At 44.8% G+C, this 26046-nt stretch overlaps 2 protein-coding genes across 7 annotated transcripts in view; one reads left to right on the plus strand and one right to left on the minus strand.

Moving 5' to 3' along the window:
* Window positions 1–1710, plus strand: part of EPS15L1 (epidermal growth factor receptor pathway substrate 15 like 1) — a gene marked incomplete at its 5' end in the record, with an annotated part of 47804 nt that extends 46094 nt beyond the window's left edge. For all 6 annotated transcript variants that reach the window (XM_081314700.1, XM_081314701.1, XM_081314704.1 and 3 more), the window contains one exon: window positions 1121–1710. In XM_081314700.1, the coding sequence (XP_081170826.1) occupies window positions 1121–1267 (147 nt within the window). In that variant the 3' untranslated portion in view covers window positions 1268–1710. The remainder of the gene's footprint in view (window positions 1–1120) is intronic.
* A 9393-nt stretch (window positions 1711–11103) lies between these two features.
* KLF2 (KLF transcription factor 2) lies at window positions 11104–15482 on the minus strand (the record flags this gene model as incomplete). Its single annotated transcript, XM_081313873.1, has 4 exons — window positions 11104–12401; window positions 12970–13813; window positions 14312–14837; window positions 15412–15482. The coding sequence occupies 4 exons, from the start codon at window positions 15480–15482 to the stop codon at window positions 12226–12228; spliced, it is 1617 nt and encodes a 538-aa protein (XP_081169999.1). The 3' UTR covers window positions 11104–12225.
* Window positions 15483–26046: the final 10564 nt, after the last annotated feature.

Below are 26046 nucleotides of genomic sequence, written 5' to 3' on the forward strand. Positions count from 1 at the left end.
TGAAAGAGACCCTTTGACAACCTTCCCGTATAGCAGAGCTGGACAACTTTCAGGGTCTCCAAGTGTAGCTCTTAGCTTCTCTGGTTATGATTGCTGAGAATCCACTAACTTCCTGGCATTTTGCAATAGGAATGCCATGGAAACTATAACAAGAGCCACATGTATTTATTATGTATTTATTAGATTTTTATCCCACCTTTTACTGCTTTATAAGTAACTCAAGGCTGTGAATATACATACTACTCCTTCCTCCCCCTATTTTCCCCACAACAGCAACCCTGTGAGATAGGCAGAGAGAGAGAGTGACTGGCCCCAGGTCACCCAGCCAGCTTGCTAATCATGCCTGAGGTGAGATTAGAACTTTCAATCTCTTAGTGATAGGCCCAAAGTCACCCAGCTGGCTTTCATGGCTAAGGTATGACTTGAACTCACAATCTTCTGTTTCTAGGTCAGCACCTTAACCAATACACAGAACTGGTTCTCATAGCTCAGGGGTAGGCAACCTTGGCTCTTTTATGACTCATGGACTTCAACTCCCAGAATTCCTGAGCCAGCCATGCTGGCTCAGGAATTCTGGGACTTGAAGTCCATGAGTCATAAAAGAGCCGAGTTGCCTACCCCTGTCATAGCTAAAGCACATAGCCATCCTGCCCCAAATGTTAAAAGCAATCTTTAACCAAAGGTCGCTGACCCCTAGATACACTGGCGCTTGTTAGGGTTCTCTGCTACACGATGCAAACACTGGGTCTTGCCATTTTTTAAATTGTTTGTTAAGTCTAATGTAATTCAAAGTTATTTTAAGTAAAATAGAATTGGCATGATTAAACTGAAAGCAGGTCCCGGGAAAGTGGGGAAATTGTTAATAGATGCCTTGGAGGAAATAATGGGTGGAAGGTTTGGAGTAAAATTAGCCAAGAGAAAAGTTTCCTGACCATTCTTGACCTCCTCCCATCCCTAGTTCCTACTGAGAACAAGCATTCCTGAAGTCAGGGATGGAGGGTTGTGGGAGTTCAGCATCACATCTGCCCCCAAATGCTGCTGCTGCTGCTGCTTCTACCACCCTGGGCTTTTTCTTCTCTCTTCTCTTGTTAACCGAGTCTCGTTTTGTTACTTTTTTTAGCTTGGCAATGAGGAGCAGCAGTTGGCGTGGGCCAAACGGGAGAGTGAGAAGGCAGAGCAGGAAAGGCTGGCGCGATTGCGAAGACAAGAGCAGGAAGACCTGGAGTTGGCCATTGCACTCAGTAAGGCCGACATGCCGACTTCTTAAAAGCAAGGGTGGCCATCAAGCAGACCTATTTCCTGGTACCTGTTCTAGATCCCTGATGTCCTTGGGCCATTTTCCTACCCCCCCAACCCCGTTTTTATTTCATGACTTCCAGCTGCCTGTGGGGCTGATTGTTGAGGAGCAAACTGCATCTGATGGGCTTGGCTTCACAGCAGTCTTTTGTTTTGTTTTCTTTTGTTTTAAATTAAGTTAGACTTTCTAGGCTGGAAACGTTGCTTGTAGGAGAACTTGCAAGCAGCCCCGTCCCACTGACTGCCAGATTTTGCTGCGCTGCGGAAAAAAACAGTAGCATTAACGGAACTGCCTCTCGAGACTTCGTTTTTTTTTTGTTGTTTTTTTTGTGGAGTGGCAGCAGAGTCATGGAAGCTGCCACTCATCTCTGGGTTCAAGGAGAAGTGTGATCTTCATAAAGAGATTGATTGTTTTTATTCTGTAGTTAAGTCTCTCTTAATTTTCTTCTGTTGGTCAGTGGCCTGAAATACAACTCATCATCAGAGTTCCTTTCTTGTGCATTTTGTGCTTTATCTTAAGAAAATAACTCCCTCTCCCTAGATATTTATAAATTAGAGGGTAGACGCTCATCAAACCATAGGTTGGAAGCTTGGATGATAAGATGTTTCTCCATGAAAAAGCCTACCCCATTTATAGAAAGCCAGCTTGTCAGAGGAAAAAAAATGGTTCCAGCTGAGTTCTCTCCCGAGATGCTAGTAAGAGAAGGCCAAAATTAAGCGACTCCTTATGCCTTTGATTAAACCTGTTGCGTAGAGTCCGTTATTTTCTGAGCCCGGATCTCTTTACAACTAAAAGTGCCCTCTGTTGAACAAGAAGTTTCGCTTCTAACCATAAACGCTTTGTTGTACAGACGAGAGCATCTTTTAACCAACACCAAATCATACTGAAACCAGGGGAAACTGTTGCGGCTAAGGGCAGGGCCGTTGTATGTACGCTACCTGGAAAACAGATAAAAATAATAATAATTCGGCATCTTTGGAACTGTAGCTGCCCTTGTGTGTGTTTGCCTGTCTTTCTGAAATGTGTTTTGTTGATGGGAGAGAGGGGGAGAGGGGGGGCGTGGGTTCAGTTAATAGGAAGAGAGGTCAAAGCAATGATTGGTGTACAACTGAGTGTGCACAAATGACTGCTTTCTTTTGCAAATGGGATGCCTTCTCTTAACTTGGCCCTTTCCCATTTTAGCTATTGGTCATCCATGATTTAGGGAAGAGGCAGACGGGGCTTTATTCTGTGAGATGACTTCAGCTAATTTTCAGGGTTACATATCCACGTGCGTATGTATTTGGGCTTTGAGATTCCATACAATGGAATGGACAAGGGAATTGAAATATTGGGATTATGCTGAAAAGTTGGATTTATGGCTACTGTATATAATCCCCTACCTTGTTTTTACAAAGTAGTTAGCTCTCAGTTGATCATCCTATTCATCTCCTCATAGCCTTACTCGGAAAATATTCCTGACTTTATAAAAAAATAATTCCATGATTTATCTTGAGGATAGGTCACCTGCACCACACTGGATTTTCCACTGTAAACCACACTCTGCTCGCTTGGTCTTCCATTCTTGATTTCTTATGCCATGCCTTCTGGATTATGGGGTGGGAAGGTGATGTTTCCTGGTTGTGTACTTGTCTTTGTAGTTTTGGTTAGGACAGCATCTTCTCAAACCTGACAGGTACAGCGCACTCCCACAGCCCGTGTTGAGATGATCCTGTGGTTATCATTCCTGTGGGACATTCTGAAGAAGCTTTCATTTTCCCCCTGAACCTGAATGAATATGTGGTATTCAAGCTCATTTTCTCTCTTCTGTTATGAGATTTAAAAGAGTGGAGAGGACCCACTGATGTGCCTTCATTTCCTTGACTCCCTTTATCTCACCGTGCATTCCCCTTTCTTGGGTATATGGAGAGTTAAGTCTCTTCTTCCAAGATAACCCCCTGTCCTTCCCCCCACCCCCCCAAAACAAAAAAATCCTCCTGAAGCCACCTCTCCATAGCATTGTAGACACAAAGTCTCTTCCAGCTTTCCGTTTTTCAGCTCTCTGTGCCTGAACAGAATTACTTTCTAACACAGCTTAGTATCCTGCTTGGATTTATATTTCCTTTGGGGAATGTTTTCTCTTTACATCCATTCTTCATCTCCTGGTTTTCTCACCCTTGACCTTCGTGGCAGGGTTAAGCCTCTCCTTGTTATTCTGCTTATTCTGCTACCTGTATTCTGCTTCCCAGTTCCTGTAATCTGGGAAGTTCCAAAACCAAACTATAATGGATTGGAGAGCTAAAGAAATAAAGGTCCCAGAAAGACCTTGCTTGCAAACTGATTGGCAATCCTGAATGACAGCCTTGGAACAAATGAGTTTGGGCTGCAGCTATAGCAAGATTTTAGGTTTTTTGTTTAATTCGTTAATAGTGTTGACACTTCATTTAAATAATCAAAATGTATATAGAGTTTTAAAGGTAACACTTTTAAGTCATGTTTGCCCCCAATTTTACTGCGGAGATCTGTTCAGGAAAGCTCTTAAAAATGACAAATCTTGGTCGTGTTCAATGATATTTATTCAACCTGACCATATCTCTAGACCCAAATGCAGATTGTCTGGTGCTCAGGCAAACCGTTCTAGGTATTTATTGAGGGTGCCATGAATCTAACTGCGGTGGCTTGGAGCCCCTTTTCTATGTACTAAGAAGCAAATAAGGTTTGTGTATGCTTGTAGATTTTTTTTAAAAAACCCTACATTATGTTGTATATAGTTTGCTTTGATACATTTACTGTCTCTTAGCTAGTCTATTATTACTCCATGTTACTTGGCATTGGACATATTTATATATACACACACAGACTGGCAAATTTCCCTTAGCTCTTATTATCACCTACCTGTTATGGAATATAATTATATATTGTACATAAATAATGTATAGTTTGTGTGTGTGTTATGTATATTTAGTACATAGATCTGGAAATAAAAAATAATAGCTGTAGTTATAATTTCAAGGTCCTAGTACAAATGACATGTACCATGTCACACAAATTCAGCCAGATGCTTCTCAAAAGGGTCTAGGACGGGGTTAGGCAACCTTGGCTCTTTTATGACTTGTGGACTTCAGTACCCAGAATTCCTGAACCAGCCATGCTGGCTCAGGAATTCTGGGAGTTGAAGTCCACAAGTCATAAAAGAGCCAAGGTTGCCTACCCCTGGTCTAGGATAACTCGCCGTGGCCAACACACTGTGAGACAAGAGATACACCAATATTGAAGAGATGGTGGAACAGAATCATTAAAGAAAGGATGCAAAAGGAGGGGCAAAATAAAATGTGCATGACAAAGATGAACATAATTTTTTAATTATTTTAAATAATTAAATTGAATTGTTGAATTGTCCCATGGCAAGTTGGCCACAGTGAGTTGGCTGTAGCAAATTAACTGGCGAGTTGTCCCATTCCATTCTCAAAAACAATTCAAGAGTAAGATCTCTGTCTAATTTCATGTGTACAGCATTGCCAAGTCTAGAAATGCATATTTGATGAACATCTAAGAAGGTTAAATCACGGCAACTGGACCAAAGTTTATTAAACTGAGACGTTTTTGTTACTCATCCAAGTAACTTCTTGGATGAACATAAATCTCCTTTTGGCCACTGCTGCAATATTATTCTTTACTTTTCCTTGATTTGTACATGCAGTGATTTTTCATTTCAGTTTTTGTAAGCAAACTGCTGCCCTTGCCGGCTTGAGTGAGGGGAAGGGACTCACCCAAAGATTGGAGATGTAATTAAAGGAATTCAAGAAATAAGGATAGATAACGTCTCTTAGGAGTGCCTGGTGGCCAGTGACCTCCAAAATCTGGAGGAACACTTAATATCAATTATAGTTGCAAAAAATCCCTTTTCACTGGCAGCCTAGGCTACATCCCACATGCTGTCTTACATATACACATCATTTGGGGTTTAGTTACAAAAGTCTAAATAGTTTTTAGGGCAGAGGAGCTGCTAAAGCACTACAGCATGGCTACTTTGATTGGATTGCAAGACAGAAACACACACACACACACACACACACATCATTTGGGCCTTGCATTTTTTTACAGCCGGGCGAGCAAACTAGGAGCTGCATGTAAAACTGGCCTTTTTTTGTATCTCCAAATCTCCCCCAGATCGTGCTGCTGAAATTTGATGACAAAATAGCCAGATTTTGGAGTGAAGTTTTTCTCTTTTTTTAACACTAAAAAGCATTTTGCAAGTAAGCGTATTAAATAAACCCTTGCAGGATAAACTCCCAAAGTTCCTCAAAAACAGGCCAGTGTTTTTGAAGCCTGCTAATGTCACTGTAGACGCTTCTTGTGGACTAAGGTGAGATGAACAGGCAAGTACAGCCTCCCACCTGTCCAACGTTCACTCACTTTTCCTTTTTATAGTAAATTCCTCATGATTCTTTGTGAACGTGGTGTATCGCTCTTGTCATCTGGTTCAGCTACCCCCTACTTTTCTTGGGACGCTGTTTGTACCTCGCAAGTAAGTTTAATTCTTTGGCTTTCTCTAAACGTTCTCGGTTGTTCCTCCTTTGCTTTCACTCAGCCAGCACACTTTTTTTTTAATTGTACACGTAAGATTTTCTGGCTGGGGAACAAATGCACACATTCCCCTTTCCCGCCTTTCACTCGGTGCTACAAGCTCCCCCAGTTTCTGTTCTTGCTGTACTACTTAGTCCGTTCTTGTTTACAGGCACATATTATCTGTGCCAGAATGATTTGTTAAATCCCACTGGGTCTGTAACACTTCTCATTCTTTAACATGAGATGGGACTCTTTTCTACAGCTTTCCTACTGTACATCTCTTATCAGCATTCGTTTCTTCCAATAGAGGAGATGCAGTTTATCTTTGAATCAAGTGGATTTTTTTTAAGGTCACTATGGATTCTTTTTAAGCAAGCCCTAAATGATAGAGATGCCTGCCTTCTAACTTTTTTAGCTTTTCTTTAGGAGGCAAAATGGCAGCAGGCAAAAGAAAAAAGGTTGTATCCTTTTGTCTTCTTTTGTGATTATTCTTCTGCCTGTCTGCTGTCCAAGAATGCAAAAGGGTATATAGTTAAAAAAAAAAAGGCAACAGCTGAACTTCATTGTCAGCCCAGGCTCCAAAGCATCACAAAGGTTGTTACTGTGAATCAGTAGAGAATTTCATATTTTCTCACATGATTTGGTGGGAGAGGAATCTATTGATGGAAGAAATACATTCAGGTGAGTTTGGTGTCTAACCCTGCTCTTAGGATCCATCCCCTGAATCTGGTAGAAAAGCGCAAGCTTACAGATGCTGACTAATGTCATTGCTGCACCTATATTTATTTTTAAAATTATCATAGGAACATGGTGGAGTGGAAGAAAAGGTAGGATTGTTGAAGTTTAACCCATGCTCTATGTTTATTGTTTAATTAAAAAGTGTTATTGTTTAATATAATAAATGAAGAAAGTTAATTATTTTGGAGCATTTGAGACTCTGGGATGGCTTTCAATTTTTTTTTTGTCAGACCAGCTTTTATTTTGGTTGATATGTTTTTACATGTCCTAAGTTCTTCTTGTCTACTGACAGATACTCCCTTTCTTCTATGCATTATTGTGGTAGGTACAGCTCTCTATAGAATTCAGCCAGAAAATTTAGATGACCCTTCTCCATATAAAACAGACAACATCTACCCCTAGAAGCAAACCTGACTTGGTAGTCAGAAGGTATCTTTGTTGTTCAGTTGGGCAACCTCAGAATGTAACTTAAATATGTTAGACAGGAAATCTCCAAAGGATTAAAGAAAAGGGTGATGAGAAAAGCATCTTCTCTGAATGAAATTTTCCAAGATCACTGGGAAATCACCAATTACCTTTGTATATACTGTGTTTCCCTGAAAATAAAACCAAGTTTTAGATTTTTATTTTTTATTTGGACCAAAGGACCCATTAGGGCTTATTTTCGGAGGATGTCTGACTTTGCGGCCGCTTGCCCACTCCTTCCCACCGGCTGGTTGCTTGTGGCCACAGTGGGGCAGGAGCACACACATCGCACCGGTGCTGCCACAAGATGAAGCAAGACAGGTGGAGGAGGTGGAGCTTATATTAGGCCCACCCCCAATATCAGGCTAGGGCTTATTTTCTGGGTGGGTTTTACTTTTGGGGAAACGCAGTTGGAGATGGATAATCTCCGATTGGCCCAACATTCCAGTTTTTCATTTTAAACAGCTATTTCCAAAATGAGAAACACAATGAGATGCTTCCGCTGATATCAACATAATATGCCTTGCAGTGTTCGGAGAGTACAGAAATACATATACTATACTATACTTACATTATAGTGCAGCGATGTCCAACCTTGGTAATTTTAAGGTTTGTGGACTTCAAGTTCAAGATTTCCCCAGCCAGTCAACCCTAAAAAATAATCTTAAAACTCCGGCACTGTTGACATTGATGAGAAGGGTCACCACTTTGCATCATCATCTTGTTCCCCAAAATTAAATTTGCTCCAAAAGTTTGCCCAAGCCTACTTTTGTCTAACGAACTCTTCAAAATGTTTTCAACCAGTGTCTTTCAACTTCAGCAACTTTAATATATGTGCTGGGGAATCCTGAGATTTGAAATCCACAATCTTAAAGATTGTTGAAATTGAAAAAGTCCACTTTTTCATTTTCATTGAAATGGGGAGTCAGAGGAAATATTGCAAGCCAACTTTCAACTCCAAAGAATGTGAATAGTCTCCATGAGGACGCAGTGGCTCAGTGGGTTAGGACGCTGAGCCTGTCGATCAGAAGGTCGGCAGTTTGGCGGGTCGAATCCCGAGTGCCGCGTAACAGTGAGCGCCTGTTACTCGTCCCAGCTTCTGCCAACCTAGCAGTTTGAAAGCACGTAAAAACGCAAGTAGAAAAATAGGGACCACTACGGTGGGAAGGTAACAGCGTTCCGTGCGCCTTTGGCGTCTAGTCATGCTGGCCACATGACCATGGAGATGTCCTCGGACAAGCACTGGCTCTTCGGCTTTAAAACGAAGAGTTGGAAATGACTAGCATGCATGTGCGGGGAACCTTTACCTTTACCTTAAAGTTCTAGGTGGTTAATATATTTTAATTAATGTTCATTAGTTTGCAGCAAAGTTCAAACACAAGGAGTTGGCTAGCTTGTGTGAATCACCTCTGCAAACATATTGGATCTAATCAAACTGGGGTATAGGTTGATCTCTGTGGGTGCAAGGTTTGGAGTGAGCCTTCCAACTTCTGAGAAAGGGACTTGTGGTCAAACAAGCCTCTTGAAAGAAGAAGTGTAGTTTTTCAAGACACAAATATTGCTCTTGTAACACACACTGCTTATTACACCACTACATAAACCCAAGCTGCTTTTGATGTCTTTGTGCCCCGTAGTTGGTGAAAGAGGAGGAAAGAGGAGGAGGAGCTGAAACAATTGCAGTAATCAGAACGATCATTTTAGCATATCTTTCATACTTTCTGGAAGGGATTGTGCAATCGTTTCTTTCTGCAATGAAAACACAAGACCTCTTTCCCACCATCAAAAAAAACCAGCAAAATCTTTTCTCCAGGCAGTGTTTTCAAAGAGGGAAATCCACTTTTGCTTTGCCACTTTAAAGAAATGACAGGATTTCATTGTTCAGAGCAGAGTGGTTATTTCTGCAGCTACTTTAAATAACTTCCCAGTCATTTTCTGCAAGTGTATAATTGAAGTGCTAATTTTAGTAATGTTGTGTACAACAGCCCATCCCTACATGCAAATTTTAAACTTGTTTTCCTTTTCTATCTTTACCAGTTAACCATTTAAGTATTGAGGACGTTAATTGAGGAGATCTGACCTAGGAATGACTAACCAAGAAAGATTTTTGTGGTTATGGTGGATTGTTCAGTGGAAATGTCAACCCAAATGCAGCAGCTGTGAAAAAGGGGAAAAAAAGGCAAATTTTGCATTGGTATAATTATGGAACTAGAATTGCCAATACAGCAGTGTAATACAACCATACTTGGAATATGGTGTAGAAACATCCTGGCAAGGAGATTGCAGAAATAGAAAAAAGCAGCAATCAAAATGTTCAGGGATATTGCAGTTTCCTTATGAGAAAAGATGATGATGTAATTTGGAGCATTTTTGGTTTTGTTTTTTTTTAAAGGTGGCTGAGGAAAGAGTTTATAAAATTATGTGCAATTTGGATAAAATGGGCGAAGAGCCACCTTTTACCCTCTCACGTTTGAAACCCTGGGTCACTCAGTAAAGTTGAAGGTTGGGAAATTATAGTCTACTTGGCCACCAATTCAAACAGTGTAAAAGAGAAATTTAATAGATATTCAACCAGTCAGAATCCCTGGGATCAGAGATACCATGCTGCTGAACATCAATGTTTGGGTAGTAAATAGCAGCCAGAAGTTGTTCTCATGACCCTGTTCTGTTCTGATTGGCCATGGTAGGGAATAGGAGACATGACGAAATCTGTTGATAGGGTCTAGTTCTACTCAGTACTGTATAATCCTTTATTTTGGCTCTAGAGCCACTGGGGGGCGGGGGGAATATAAGGAGAATCTTCATACATAATAGTGAGAACTTTCACATACCTGATGTCCTTTAATTGTCCTATAATTCCTAACATTCCCAGACCAGCATTACAACCTGGCTTTCATAGGACAACATATCCAACTCACCGGGGCAACAAAGAACCAACAAATTGGTTGAACCCCATCCTTTTGGGATCCTGACTTTATTTTACCTATGACTGTCAAATCTAGACAGTAAAAAACTGGATAACACCAGTGCTTTTTTTGTAAAAGAAAAAGGTGCCGGAACTCACACATGTCATACAACCCGCCTTGCCTACCCTACAAGGTTCCATCCAAAAAAGGTGCTGGAACTCCGTTCTGAGCGTTCTATGAGAAAAAAAGCCCTGACACCAGATGATAGCAGAGAGCTACAGAACCTCTCTTTGCTGCCATCTTGTAGTTATCTGGATTTTTGCAGCCCAGATCTAGTAGTCCTAATTTTACTTCTGCGCTGTTTGTATGCTGAGGTAATGATTTCTGGAATATTATGCACATTGGGACATTCCATCTCAGCAAGCATAATGGTGATGGAGGAGCTCAGAAAAGACAGCTAAAGATATGACCAGAGATCTGCTGTAGCAATGAATGGTTTTGTTTTAGGGAAAAATATGGAGAGAAAGTTCATAAAGATTCCACTTTCTCCTAACACTGGAACTTAAAGCATTGTATTGGTGGTTATACTTACTTATTCAGTTTGATGTGTGTAGCCATCACCTTCCTGTGCAACATTGAGAAATTAACATCCAGTTAAAAAACAAAATCTATGAGCTCTAGGAATTGGGGCCATTTTAAAGGTGTATCTTTACAACCTACTTATGAAGAAGCCTTCGTCACAAATTTGTCCTGCCACCCAGGACTTGAGAGCAAATACAGTGAAAAGATCATAGATTAAAAATCTATAATTACTGAAAAATGATGTTTACGTCCCAAAGTTTAAAAAAAATACCAACAAGCAAAACCGCCCACAGGTTTACTGCTGGCACAGTTGTAACTACATCTGGAAGAGATTTGAGGGTGCTACCAAAATAGCTATCGAGTAAACTAAAAATGAGACTCAAATTATAGCCTTGATTGCTTTTGAACTCAAGAGACAGTTTTGCTACCAAGCCCTGTCCTATGGCGCAGCTGAGACATTGGTAGAACAACAAAGCAGCTTTAAGACAAGCCTGGTTCATCCTGTCACTGAACTTTGACCTTTGACTCTCAGCAAATGACTTTTAAATAAGGGTGAAAGACTCATCAATTCAAATGCTTTATTTTAGAAAAGTTTTTTTTTACAGTTTTCAGAAAATTTATTTAAAACAAAAGAATAGGCAGAGAAAAAAAACCTATTTTGTCTCCTGTTTGTATTCCAGCTTCATTATAGAACTATTTACAATATTTATACAATTCCGGTCCAAAGACAAGTTTATTTACAGGATCTATATCCCAGTAGTTCTAGTTTAAGGCACCTTGAGTGCACACTTTGAGTGTACAGCATAGATTTGGCATGTTCTCAGTGAGAACCTCCTGTCTCAGAAAGTTAAGTTTTTGTTTTTAGCTGCGGTAAACCTCTTACAGTCCTCAAATACAGCTTACGTTTTGAGCATGGTCAGCTATGTACGTATAGCCAACCCTTTGTCTCTTCTCTGTCATTGTCAGCCATTCAGCTGTTTCAACCCTCAGCCACTCTGGATCATCACTGTTTCGCACTGCCATGGTCATCTCTGTCATTTTTTATAGTAGCCAGCCAGCAGGCGCTGGGGCAGCCCCCTTATTTTCTGCTGATCACTCTCAGCACAATTGACATTTCGAGTGTGTCAGCTGTGATGACGTGACCAAAATGACAGCCTCGTGTTTGACGATCTCGGTTTCAAGTAATATTTTTGGTGAGGGTCAGTCTAGGATTTCTTTGTTATTTTTGTGTACAGAGGGTGCATAATAGCTATCTCCAACACCCCAGTTTAAAGGCGTCCACATTTTTTTCTGTCTTTTTCGGAATTCCAAGTTTTATAGCCATAAGTAGCAATTGGGAAAATTATTGGGTGAAATAATATGCATTTGGTTGTAGGGTTGAATATGTACTCTTCCACATGTTGTTTGGGGTAGACATTGCAGTTCTTTCAAGTGCTGTCTGCTTTTGATCTCAGAGCTGCAGTTGCCCAGTTTGGTCTCTTCTCCATCCTATAAATAAGTCCTGTTCTTCCATGGCAGAAGACCAGTCAGTCAGGTTCTTGGCTTCTTCAGGAAGCACTGGAAGGACTGGCTTCCTCGAGTCAGGGTTCATTCCAAGTCTTTGCATAGACAGGCATAGTAGTACCAGCTACAATATTTTTTTTCCCCCCTGATCCCCAGAGTTCTTCAGGTCACACCACAGACGTGAGAAACCTACATGTGTCTCTTCATGTGCAATGCCAGGTGGTCAGAACGGGAGAAGGTCCGGTCACACAGGTGACACTCGAAGGGACGATGCCCAGTATGTTTCCGATAATGGCGGGTCAGTTCATCTGAGCGAGCAAATTTCCATCCGCACCCTTCCCAGTTGCAGTGGTAGGGTTTCTCACCTGTTTGGGGGGAGGGAGAAAAGAGAAAAAAAAATTATTGGCATGTGCCAGGCCAAAAGTGACCACCACGCTCGGTGTTTCTTCCGAAAGGATCTGCCTTTTTCATTTATTAAACTTACATGCCTTATTAATGTTAGCTGCCTTCGCCAATATCCCAAGTAAGAAAGCATCCTTTTGTCTAAAGCCAAAAGTCCCTGTGGTTTTCTGACAGCTGTATGCCTCACACCTGTTCGTTGTGATGCGCTCTCTGCTGCCCTACACTCCCTTAGGGCAGGTAAAATATCCATCATGACCTCAGTTGAACCTGCATAACTATGCCTCCCTCTGTGTCCACCCCACCCCCCCTTCACCCTTCCCAAAATTTGTGCAAACCTCGGGAGGAGAAGGGGGAAAACCGTGTGTGTTTTAACAGGAGCTCCTCTGAAACTTTCTCCTTGAAAAGTGAGCTGCAACTTCCTCTAAAAACCTACCAGCTTTCACGGAAATAATGTGCGGCCAAACTACTTGCTTCCCTTGGGTCCCAATCCGCCTTCCCTTTCCTCCTAGGAGGCAATAAAGGATGCTTTACCTGTGTGAGTTCGAAGATGTGCCTTCAGGTGAGAGCTCTTGGTGTAGGTTTTTCCACAGCCAGCGTAAGTGCAAGTGTGCGTGGCAGTCCGTTTGCGGGAGGAAGAGCGGCGTCCCCTCTTGGTTTTGGTTTCCAGCATTTCCAGGGGTGAGGCAGGTGGGGTGAGAAGGGTCCTGGAGGCCGAGGCCTGACAGGGAAGGTTCTCGTCAAAGAGTCCGTAAGGGGAGGCTCTCTGTGGGTACTGGGGAAAGGCAGGGTGGTAGCCCTGCTGTGTGAGAGGCATCAGCTGTCCGTGGCGTTTGGAGGCCATCAGCAGGTCATCCGGGCTCATTGGCGGGGTCTCTGCACAAGGCAGCTGGGGAGAGCCAGACAGCATGCAGGGGGCCGGGGCGTTCTCCCGCTTGATGGCGGTGCAAACTTGGGAGCCCAGGCCGGGCGGAGGCTCATAAGTGTCCACTTCGGGTTCCGGTTTCACACTGTCCACGAAGGGCGAGCCGCCACAGCCCACGAAGAAATGCCCGTGGGCGTAATTTCCCGCTTCCAGCTCCGCGGGATCCATCTCGGGAGAGAAAACGGGGCTGTAGGGAGTCGGCGTGCGAGTCCCCACCGGGCTGTAGTATCCAGCCGCCGAATTCATCCCGTAAAAATCGTCCGCCCTGGCGTAATCTCCCCGAGGCATGTCCGAGGTGAGGCTGCTGTCGCTGCTGCCCATGGAGAGGACCAGATCCAACACGGTGCTCAGCTCTTCGTCCCTGATGGGAACGACGCCCTCCATCCTCGACCTCAGGTCCGGCAAGGGGCAGTGGCTGAACGGCATCGCAGCTTCCAATCCGCAGGACCATTGCTGAGAGAGCGGAGCAGAAGCGGGCGAGTTAGTAGGCGCCGACCCAGCCAGCTCGCCCGCCCTCCGCTGGACCTCGCGGGAGACCCCCCTCTCCGCGCGGAAGCAGCTCCGTCCCAGACCCGCGTTGACTGGCCCGAGAGATTGGCCAGGCCCGGCCCGGGGAGGGGTCGGGGTCCCGTCCCCCCCACCTCCAAAAAAACCCCCCTGCATCTGTTTCCAGGTAGCCTCACAAAAGAGTGACGGAGAACAGAGGGCGCCTTCCCGGGACGGCCCCCGGGCGAGAGCCGGCGCTCCTCCTCGCGAGGGCAGCCGGCGAAGCGAGTCCCTCCCGAATTCGGTGGGGCCACCTCTCAGCTTTCCTCGGGACACCAGCCAGGGCCGTAGCCCCCGAAACTTCCGCGCTGGCTCTTTCCCGTCAGCGGGGCAGCGGGTGTGCCCTCCGAGCGTGTGCAGAGAGCCATCCCTCCCCCACCGTCTCCGGGACACTCACTCACTCACTTGGGAAGCTGGGCGGCTGTCCTTGCGGAAAGAAGCGAACGAAGGCAAGCTGGAGGCCGGCATCGCCATGTCTGCCTCGGGGTTGCCCCGATCTCTTGTCTGCAGCGCTGTGGAAGGCCTGGCCGGCGGCGGAGAGCTTTTAAGACGCGCCGAGTAAGCGCGCAGGCCAATGGCGCTAACGGAGGAAACGCGTCTCCGGATCGGGGGGGGGCCGCTCGGGGGATGTAGAGTTACCGCTCCTGCCTGGCCGAGCGGGCCTAAAATTAGCTCCCCTATAAAAGGAGAGCCGCCAGAGCGAGTCCGGAGCGGAGGAAGGCGCTCTGGTTGCCGCCACCGCCGCTGATCTTCGGGACGCGGCGAGCTATCGGCAGGCTTGGCCGAGCTGATTCTGGGCGGCCGATCCAGGGGCTCGAGCTGCACGGGTCTCGCATTCCTCGTGCGACGGAAACGCTCGCTGCCCGGGTGGCCCGGGCCCCTGGATGGTCTTCGGCGCGAGTTTTCCAGGTCGCAAATGCCTAACGAAACGCTAGGAGAGGGGAGGAGGAGGGGGGTTTTTGTATTCAAAAATGTATCGTAAAACTTTATAATTAAAAAAAAAGAAAGAAACGCGGTTTCTCAGAGTTTGTGCGAAGCGACACCACTCACGCTCGCCTCAAAGGCATCTGTTGCCCAAAGCCGGCGCGGTGGACATTTATACGCGTTGTCCCCTTTATCTCCCCTTAAAGCTTCATTTTGACGTGGGGGGGGAGACAAAAGGTGACGACTTTTGACCCAAATAAAGGTAACCGAGGAGTCCCCGATACATCGCTGCGGCGTTGTCTGATCGTGTCTCCTCCGTGTTAGAGGGAGCCCCGCAGTCCTGAATTAGTTAATCCGGGGCAAAAATGGTAGAAGCCTGTGGACGCGGAGTAGTTAATCTGGATTTCCAGACCATTACCTCCTTACCAATAAAGGAGAATACTTGTTGCACAAGGTTGGAAGGAACTGCAAATTTCAACCCCGAACTAGAAATAATTCTCCTTTATTGGTACACGTATGGCCGTCAAACACTTCAGACAGGACGCAAAGGGTGGTGGTGGGGGAGAATTGCCTGCAGGCACCGTTCCACCCCACTACCTCTTTGCTTGGCCTCCTCCGTTTGACGTTTGGAAAGGCTGGTGCCTCTGGGCATGTGCGCTGTGCTTTCCCGTGACTATCAAGTGCACAAGCAGCAGGATGAAATAACGGAGTTGTATCACTTTCCAGACCGGGGAATGTCTGAACCTCCGGACTCATCCGGTTGCCCGGTTCCATTTCTTCCCAAACAATTCAAAAGACTCCTTAATAAAAAAAAGGGAACCGAGGAGAAATCTTTCCAGGCTCTGTTTGGTTAAAAACTGGGCGTCGAGCGTTGGGTAGCGTTCACACGTCGCCTTAAACCACCATGTGACTTATTTGAGGGATTTCAGGGCATCTGGTAAACGGCATCGGAGTCGAGGGACCAAGTCGGGGTTTAGGGAGCAACGTAACGCCTGAACTCGGCCACTCGTGTGATTTAGGGCGATGGACGAGCTCAGTTTATTGCTGGAAGGTCTCCGCGCGAAACCATCCCGGCTGCGAGGCAGGGCAGAGAGCACCATGCCTCCCGCTCTGTCCCATTGCAACGAGGAATGAAAACATTAACGAAACAGATAATATTTATATTTATCCTAACCCTTCGCTCGCTCGCCCGCCCTTTCTCTCCAGCGAGAAGAGCCCTCCGCCCTTCAGGTGGGTCTCGAGAGGGCTCCAAAAACCGGCTGGATCGGGCTGCTAAAATGAAGTTTGGGGCGGCCGATGGGGAGAGGAATCCCGGTCAACGCGTCTCTTGGGTTTTGGAGTGATTTCTTTCCTATATATAAGCCAGATATCCTTACCGCCCCTTGTCCGCCGAGATATTCTCAGCTTTAGGCCAGAACAACGGAATGTTAATGATGGGGCTGGATTTTCGGCAGGATTTGCAAACAGTTGTAAAAAAAAAAAAAGGAAAGTTTGGTGGTTGGTTTTTTTTTTCCCAGGCTCCAAAGCAGTTGAGAACGAAAACTAGCGGGCGGCATATAAACAAAACAACGGTGCAGCGCTTGTGATTCGGTGGCGATGTCAGTCCGCCTCTTCACGGCCGTATCGGGATGCGAACTTGGGGCGGGGGGGGAGGGGGGCAGTGAAAGTCTCCTCCTCGCTTCCAGCGGTTGAGCTTCTCGGAGGCGCCCTACGCGGGATGCCTCGCCACGATCGCTACGAATTCTTGCCCCGCGATCCAGTCTACAAATCCAGAAACGTTTTGCCGGCGCGCCAAAGGGGTGCGAAGGGGGAGTCCAACAAAATCTGGCACGCGGGGTGGGGGTGGGGTAGTTGCAAGAGGGAAAAGAAGTGATCGGAGCGGGAAACGCTAGCTGTAAAAAGAAAAACTTTACCAATCTCAGTCCGGACCCGAAATCTGTGCCTTGGGAGCTGATACCCTGTTATCTCCTCCTCCTCCTCCTCCTCCTTTTTTTCAGTTTAAGGTTGAGGACTTTTGGAAACGGGGACCCGGCGGGGTTTTGGTTTTGTCCGGGAGCAGGTGGTTAATCTGTCACAGCAAGAGATAATCAGACGGTGCAGCACAGGGATCGCAGGCTAACTAAAAGGTCATCTAGTCGAACCCCCCTTGCCGAGGCGGGAAAAATGCTGACACCGGTGTTCAAGGCTCTGTCGGCCCACTGCCCCCCCACATCCCGGGTGCCTTCGCTCAACCGCCAAGAGAGGGGGGGTCCTGCGCGTTCCCATTTCGATCAAAGCATTGGACACGCTCCCCCCCTCCCTCATCCATCTGTTTCTCTATTGGTGGGGGTCAGCCCGTATTGGTACTTAAGAGAATGGCTCCCCTTGGTTGCTTCTAAGCCCCCTGTGTCAAAGGCTGTGTCTGCATTCTCCCTCGCCCGCATTTCCAAGATGCTGCTCTCTGCAAACTCTCCCCTCCACTCTCCAGGGAAGGATGGCGCTCATCTTTACTCCCCTTCCCTAAACGAGCGGGGTCCCCCTCCCTCCCTCCCTCCGTCCGTCCCGGGACAGTGCTTCTGTGTGCGGCGCCTGGAGCATATGCGGGACTTTCTGAAGCTTCCCGGAGATTGGCCCACGTTGCCGTCCGTCGTTCTCCCGAGCTCCACGTTGCAATCAATCCCCGCGGTTCCTGACTCCGCGAAAACATTGTCTCCATGGCAACGGTCAACTCCTCCGCGCGCGCGAGTGAACTTGCACCACGGTGATGTCAGGCTGGCGTGGAAGAGTTCACTGGCGAGCAGTGATTGCCTTCGGGCGGAGACGCCCGGTAACCTAGTATACAAAGCTTGGTGAGTCATGCCTTTATAATTTCACACTTGTGTAATTTCTTTCGATTGCTGCTGGTGAAAAGGGGAAAAAAAGACACCCTCTCCTCTCTCAAGCAAACACGGTTTAGCTCCTCTGCAAAACCTGCAGATACTAATGTCAGAAGCAAAGGCTTTCCGGTGAAAAAAGTCCCTTCCCCATGAACTCAGAATAACAAAATTATTTTCACACACACACACACACACACAGAGAGAGAGAGAGAGAGAGAGAGAGAGAGAGAGAGAGAGAGAGAGAGAGAGAGAGAGAGAGAGAGAGAGAGAGAGAGAGAGAGAGCTATTTTGCCTTCCTGTTGGGTGCACAGAGCAGTGAAGGTACACAGTGGCGCACTTCTTGTTATATCCTCCTCAACAGGAACCCTATAAGGTAGGTTGGACTGCAATTGACTGACCTGGAGCATCTAGAGATGTCCCTGCAGAGACGACTTGATCCTGGATTTCTGCATACAGAAAAGCTGCTACTAGCAGGAATGGCACATTGTACACGTGACAGGCAACTTGGCATCCTTATATTTGAAGGCCATCAGCAAAATCCTTCCCCCCCCCACAATCCCTAAGATTCTCCCTAATTTCCTGGTGTTTTAAAACAGTAAACACATGACCACTAAACTAAAGGATACATATGAAATAGTTTTATAATACATTTGCCTTCCAGTCAGTCTTGACTCCTGGAAACTATTTGGAGAAGTCCAGCAGCTTTCTTGGCAATGTTTTCAAGAAGTGGTTTGCCCTTGCCTTCTTCCTAGAGCTGAGAAAGAATGGCCGGCAGGAGTCCTAGAGATGGGAAGGCCTGGGGGAAAAAAACAGGAAAAAATGGGGGGGAACAGGAGTCCTCCCCCCATTTTTTCCCCTTTTTCCCCAAAGCTGTTTGGGGGGAAAAACACGACTGTTTTTTCCCCAATTTTTCCCAATTTTTTTATAGTCCTTCCCATCTCTAGCCGCAGGACTAGAACTCAGGTTTCCCTGCTCCTAGTTCACAACTTAACCTAAACCATTAGACCAATATCCTCAATCCTGGGAGTTGAAGTCCACACATCTCCCAAGTTTGAAAAAACACTGCATTAGACCAAATTGGCTCCCTAAATAGAAGGAAGGGAATGGGGGAAAAAGGGGGGGGGAAAGGGGGAAAGGTGAAAGGTGAGGAGAGAAAGGGACAGGGAAGATGGGAGAGGAGAGGAGAGGAAAAAGGAAGGGAAGGCTTCAATTACACTATTGGAGTCCTATCATTTTTGCCTGATCACACACACCCCTCCCCACCCCCCACCCCAGTGATGGCCTTCTCTTTTCCAAGCCAATTTCATCCCTGCATTACACTACCCAGAGCTTGAAAAGGCCAGCCAAGAAACACCAAAGCTACGTGTTCTTTAGAGAGCTTCCCACATGATATGTTTGGAGGGAAGCAGGAAGATCATGGCAGGAGCTTCACATTCACATTTTTCTCAATTGTTTATTTATGAAAGTTATATACCAGCTCTTCATTCTTCATTCTTCATTCTTTCAATGAGAAAGATGAAAAGCAAAGACTGAGATAATTATATGAGATTGGTAAACTGAATGAGATTGCCTTGGTAAGGCCACACCTGGAATATTGCATCCACCTTTGGTTGCACAATGTAAAAAAGATGTTGAGACTCTAGAAAGACTGCAGAGAAGAGCAACGAAAGGGGACTGGACGCTAAAACATACAAAGAACGGTTCCTGGAATTGGGCATGTCTAGTTTAATGAAGAGAAGGACTAGGGGGGACATGTTAGCAGTGTTCTGATATCTCAGTGGTTGCCACAAAGAGGGAGTCAATCTATTCTCCAAAGCAGGGCTTTTCAACCTTTTCACCCATTGTACCACTTTTGGGATATGGCAACATCCAAGTACCACCATTCGCCTAGCAAGGTGTCAAAAACTTGATGAACAAAAAAAAAAGAAGGAAAAAAGTGATGAAGTACAGGTAGTCCTTGACTTACAACAATTCACTTAGTGACTGTTCAAAGTTACAATGGCACTGAAAAAACTGCCCCCCAAGCCACAGCCGAGCAAGACACCTGCCTGCCTGCCTGGTGGCGCTCTTCCTTCTGTCCAAGGTTTCCATTGTTGTGAGCATTTCTGTTGAGGATTGGCAGCAGGGTGGGGTGGGGGGGTGTTTGGTTTTTATTCCCCCCCCGTCTGCTGGATGGTTGCAACAGGTTTTGGTCACTTCACATGACCCTGGGACACTGTGACCATCATAAATATAAATCAGTTGCCAAGCATCTGAATGTAAATCACAAGACCCTGGAAATGCTGCAACATTCCAGCTGATCGGTGCTTCTTCTGGGCTCAGCAGAAGTGCCAGAATCAGTGCTGAGCTCCAGCTGGAGCCTGGCACTGATCCTGGTACTTTCACTGAGCCCTGACAGCCCTGAAGAAGCACTGATCCTGGCGCTTCCGCTGAGCCCTGACAGCCCTGCAGCCTCAGCCGTCTCTCGCTCAGGCTGCCACTGGTTCAACTCATTCCCCTCCCCAACTACCACTTTTCTAGGACGGTCGCGTACCACCTGCCAGGTGCCAATGTACCACAGGTGGTACCCGTACCACTGGTTGAAAAGCCCTGCTCCAAAGCATCCCAAGGCAGAGCAAGAAGCAATGGATGGAAACTAATCAAGGAGAGAAGCGACCTAGAACTAAGGATAAATTTTTCTGACAGCTAAAACAATTAATTAGTGGAACAACCTGCCTCAAGAAGTTGTGAATGCTAGAACACTGGAAGTTTTTAAGAAGTGATTGGTCAACTATTTGTTTGAAATGATATAGTTTCCTGCCTGAGCAGGGGGTTGGACTAGAAGACCTCCAAGGTCTCTTCCAACTGTTTTTCTGTTATTCTGAGATAATTCCTTCTGATATTTGCCTCATTGGAAGGCCCATAAGCCACAACAGCCCTTCGCATAGCTGTTATATGTCTATTATCTATGTCAACTATTGTTGATCTCCTTATGTTAGCAGCTCATGGAAGATTCCTGGTAATATGCACTTGACAGAACTTACTTTAAAAGACTGAAGCCTGTTCCCACATTTGTCAAGAAGACCATAATTAAGAGCAGATCCCACGGCTTCAGCATTAGTCACTTTTTTTCCTTCTCCCTTCTTGTTGTTTTCCCTTTGTTTACCATCTTACTCAATGAAGAATTCTGGAGAATTCAGCTGTTTGCACTCTGTCTGTATTTTGAGTTGGCCTAATAGAAGCATTATGGGCTTTTGCTTTTTCTAACATTTTATATAAATGTTTCAGCCATCCTGTTTCTAAACAGCACCGTGGCGGTCAGCAGCCAGATGCTTTAAGAAGCTTGCAAGCCAAGTAAAAAAGACTCTTATCTTTTCTCCGTTCTGTGTCTTTAGTATTTGATTGTCAGAGCTGTGTCATCTTTGTATATTTTATTTCCCTCCTTTATTATATCCCTCCTTTATTATTTTTATAAATAATTCAAGGTGGTGAACACACACAGTACTCCATCTGCCTGCTATTTTCCCCCCAATAAGAATCCTGTGAGGTAGATAGGGCTAAGAGAGTGTGACTGGTCCAAAGTCTCAAAGCTGGCTTTCATATATAAAGTGGGACTACAACTCTCTGTCTTCTGGTAATTGATCTCAAGTCACCCAGCCGACTTTCATATGTAAAGCAGGACTAGAACTCACTGTCACCTGATGATTGGCCCAAAGTCACCCAGCCAGCTTTCATGCCTGAAGCGGGATTAGAACTCAGTCTCCTGGCTTCTAATCTGGTGCTTAACCCCTTGGACAGAACGAACAAAGGGGAGACAGGCATGTCCCTTATGGCATTAGGGCAGTCAGGAGAACATCGTGCCTTGATTCATGCAAAGTACTGGATTGGCTAAAGCAGAATTCTTGAATTGGGTGGGGAGATTACAATATCTGGGACTTTATATCTGGAATCCAGGTCCTAAGTGTAGGAATTACAGCCAGTTAGTTAAATTGTCTTATTATGGCCTCATCGGAATTCTCCTCATGAGCAACAAAAATGCAAAATGTGGATGCCATGAAAGTGAAAGCCCACATCGCACACTCTACAAGTGAATCATGGTTTCTCTGCTGGGTATTTGTATATAATGTCACTGGTATCCTGTGGTTAAATTTTGCCCTATTTTGCTCTGAAAATTTGCTGATTTTCTGTTTTCTCTTCAACAGAAGACCTATGCATTCTACTGGCAGTGGAGTTAGTGTGAACTTGTGCTGTTGTTCTAAGGGCAGAGATGAGATAAGCAAATGGCATGTGTGTGTTTCTCCTTTGAACTGCCTACAATCAGTGTTTCTCAATCTCAGCAACTTTAAAGTGTGTGGACGTCAACTCCCAGAATTCCCCAGCCAGCAGGTGAGGCCTCAATAAGGCAATTTAACAAATTGGCTATAATTCCTATGCTTAGGATCTGGATTCCAGATATAGGTGGCTGGAGAATTTTGGGAGTTGAAGTCCACACATCCCAAAGTTGGAAGGGTTGAGAAACACTGGCCTACATTTTATCTTGAATCTTCACCATGTTTAGCCATTTGGAAAGTTGCAGTGCATTTACTTATTGCATTATATTTCATATTCCCTCTAGAGTAGGCCTGCCCCACTTGTGAAGGACAAATGGCCAAATTAATAAATTAAAAACCAATATGAGTCAGGAAGAAATACCCAGAGTTCAATCAGCTGTTCAGCAGCTTGTAGAGCAATGACATTACAGGTAGTCTGTCAAGGTTCTGACTAATGAAACCAAATAAAGTAGAACTCTGAGGCTTAAGAATTCCTCAAATAACGTATTTATTGGATACATAATATTGGCACGATCAAAAGTGAAACCAACTCTAAACTTTCCCTCCAGAGTTTCAAAGTAATTAAATGTAACAATTCCCTCCCTTCTATTATGCTACTGAGCACATTATCCAATAAGTCCATTTGGCGGTCTTCTTGACAGTTCTCTCCGCCTTCAGGGTCCAGTGAGAATGACCTTGGTTCCCACGGGATCATTCTATGTATAGTCTAATAAAAGTAAAAGCAACCTGATGTCGCCCCTCCCTTCTCTTTATGTGGCAGCTGAGAATGAACAACAAAGATGGCATCAGCTAGGTTCATTACAGGAGTTGCCATAGTCCTTGACTTACAACCATTTATTTAATGACCATTCAAAGTTACAGTGGCACTAAAAAAAGGCATTTATGACCATTCCTTGTACTTTCAGTCATCACAGTAGCTCCACAATCACGAGCACTTGGCAACTGGCATGTATTTATGAATTTACCCATGTATTTACCCACGAGCCAGTTCATGTGATCACCATTTATGACTTTCCCAGCTGACTTCTGATAACAAAATTAATGGGGGAAAGCTGGATTCATTAACTACTGTGTCATTCACTTGACAACCATGTGACTCACTTAATAATGGCAGTGTTTTGCTTAATAAGCATGGCAGAAAAGATCATAAAATTGGGTGTGACTCACTTAACAACTGGTTTGTCTAAGAACAGGTATTCTGATCCCAATTGTGATTGTTAGTTGAGAGCTACCTATACTGGAACTGCTGGTAGCAACATAGCTTGGTGTTTATTTATTACTTTTTTAAAAAAAAAAGTCAATGTATTACTTTTTTCAAAAAAACTTTAGCAGGCCGTAAAAGGTTGCTTGGTATATCACATAAGGTCCATAGGTCATATGTTCTGCAGGCCTGTTCGGGATGCTCAAGATGTTATATAAGATATATAATTTTGACTCTACTAAAATTGTTCCATGCTGAGAAAGAATAACTGACACCCACCCAAGTCGCTGCCCCATGAGTTGCACCCATCTTCCTGTCACTTGGGACAGAAGGAGAAGATTGGCAGAACTCTTCTCAGTGTCACCTGGTTAAAAAAAAAAGGAAAGTTCACCATTTCACCTTTCCATTGTTGTTGTTGTTAGCTGCAAAGTCGTGTCCAACCCATCACAACCCCATGGACAATGTTCCTCCAGGCCTTTCTGTCCTCTATCATCTTCTGGAGTCCATTTAAGCTCATGCCTACTCCTTCAGTGACTCCATCCAGCCACCTCATTCTCTGTCATCCCCTTCTTCTATTGCCCTCAACCTTTCCCAGCATTAGCCTCTTCTCCAGTGAGTCCTTCCTTCTCATTAGGTGGCCAAAGTATTTGAGTTTCAACTTCAGGATCTGGCCTTCTAAAAAGCAGTCAGGGTTGATCTCCTCTAGGACTGACCGGTTTGATCGCCTTGCAGTCCAAGGGACTCGCAGGAGTCTTCTCCAGCACCTTAGTTCAAAGGCCTCAATTCTTTGGCGCTCAGCCTTTCTTATGGTCCAACTTTCACTGCCATACATTGCAACTGGGAAGACCATAGCCTTGACTATATGCACTTTTGTTGGCAGGGTGATGTCTCTGCTTTTTAGTGTGCTGTCTAGATTTGTAATGGCTTTCCTCCCGAGGAGCAAGCGTCTTTTAATTTCTTGGCTACAGTCCCCATCTGCAATGATTTTGGAGCCCAGGAAAATAAAATCTGTCACTACCTCCATTTCTTCCCCATCTATTTGCCAGGAATTGAGAGGGCTGGATGCCATGATCTTGGTTTTTTTAACGTTAAGTTTCAACCCAGGTTTTGCACTCTCCTCCTTCACCCGCAACAAGAGGCTCTTTAGTTCTTCTTCACTTTCTGCCATTAGAGTGGTATCATCTGCATATCTTAGGTTGTTGATATTTCTCCCGGCAATCATAATTCCAACTTTTGATTCATCTAGCCCTGCCTTTCTCATGATGTGCTCTGCATATAAGTTAAATAGGCAGGGTGACAGTGTACAGCCTTGCCAGACTCCTTTCCCAATTTTGAACCAATCAGTGTTTCCGTGTCCAGTTCTCACTGTTGCTTCTTGACCTGCATATAGGTTTCTCAAGAGACAAATAAGTTGGTCTGGTACTCCCATCTCTTTAAGAACTTGACACAGTTTGTTGTGACCAACAACAATGCCTTTTGGTACTGTCCATAGGCTTTAGCATAGTCAATGAAGCAGAAGTAGATGTTTTTCTGGAACTCCCCAGCTTTCTCCATGATCCAGCGTATGTTGGCAATTTGATCTCTAGTTCCTCTGCCTCTTCGAAATCCTGCCTTTACTTCTGGTAGTTCTCGATCCATATACTGCTGGAGTCTAGCTTGTAGGATTTTAAGCATAACTTTACTAGCATGTGAAATGAGTGCAATGGTGCGATAGTTTGAACATTCTTTGGCACTGCCTTTCTTTGGAATTGGAATGTAAACTGATCTTTTCCAATCCTGTGGCCACTGTTGAGTTTTCCAAATTTGCTGGCAAATTGAGTGTAGCACTTTTTTTGCATCGTCTTTTAAGATTTTTAATAGCTCACCTGGAATACTGTCACCTCCACTAGCTTTGTTGTTGCTCAGGTTTTCTAAGGCCCACTTCACTTCACATTCTAGGATGTCAGGCTCGAGGTCAGTGACCACCTCATCGTGGTTATCAGGGATGTTAAGCTCGTTCTTGTATAGTTCTTCTGTGTAATTTTTCCACCTCTTCTTAATCTCTTCTGCCTCTGTTAGGTCCCTGCCATTTTGGTCCTTTATCATGCCCATTTTTGCATGAAACGTACCCTTCATCTCTCCAATTTTCTTGAAGAGAACTCTGGTCCTCCCTATTCTATTGTTTTCTTCTATTTCTTTACACTGTTCATTTAAGAAGGCGTTCTTATCTCTTCTAGCTATTCTCTGGAATTCTGCATTCATTTGGGCATATCTTTCTTTTTCTCCCTTGCCTTTTGCTTCCCTCCTTTCCTCAGCTATTTGCAAAGCTTCCTCAGACAGCCATTTTGCTTTCTTGCATTTCTTTTTCTTTGGGATGGTTTTAGTTGCTACCTCTTGTACAATGTTGTGAACCTCCGTCCATAGTTCTTCAGGCACTCTGTCTATCAGATCTAATTCCTTAAATCTATATGTCACCTCTACTGTATATTGAACAGGGATATGATTTAATTCATACCTGACTGGCCTAGTGCTTTTCCCTACTTTCTTTAATTTAAGCCTAAACTTTGCAATGAGAAGCTCATGGTCTGAGCCACAGTCAGCTCCTGGTCTTGCTTTTACTGACTGTATAGTGCTTCTCCATCTTTGGCTGCAGAGCATATAGTCAATCTGATTTCTGTGTTAACCCTCTGGTGATGTCCATGTGTAGAGCCGTCTCTTGGGTTGTTGGAAAAGAGTGTTTGCTATGACCATCGTATTCTCTTGACAAAATTCTATCAGCCTGTGCCCTCTTTCATTTTGTACTCCAAGGCCAAACTTGCCTGTTATTCCGGTTATCTTTTGGCTTCCTACTTTAGCATTCCAATCCCCCAT

Source organism: Vipera berus, assembly GCF_964194415.1.
Source record: "Vipera berus genome assembly, chromosome: 1".
In the NCBI taxonomy this organism is placed as follows: Eukaryota; Metazoa; Chordata; class Lepidosauria; order Squamata; family Viperidae; genus Vipera; species Vipera berus.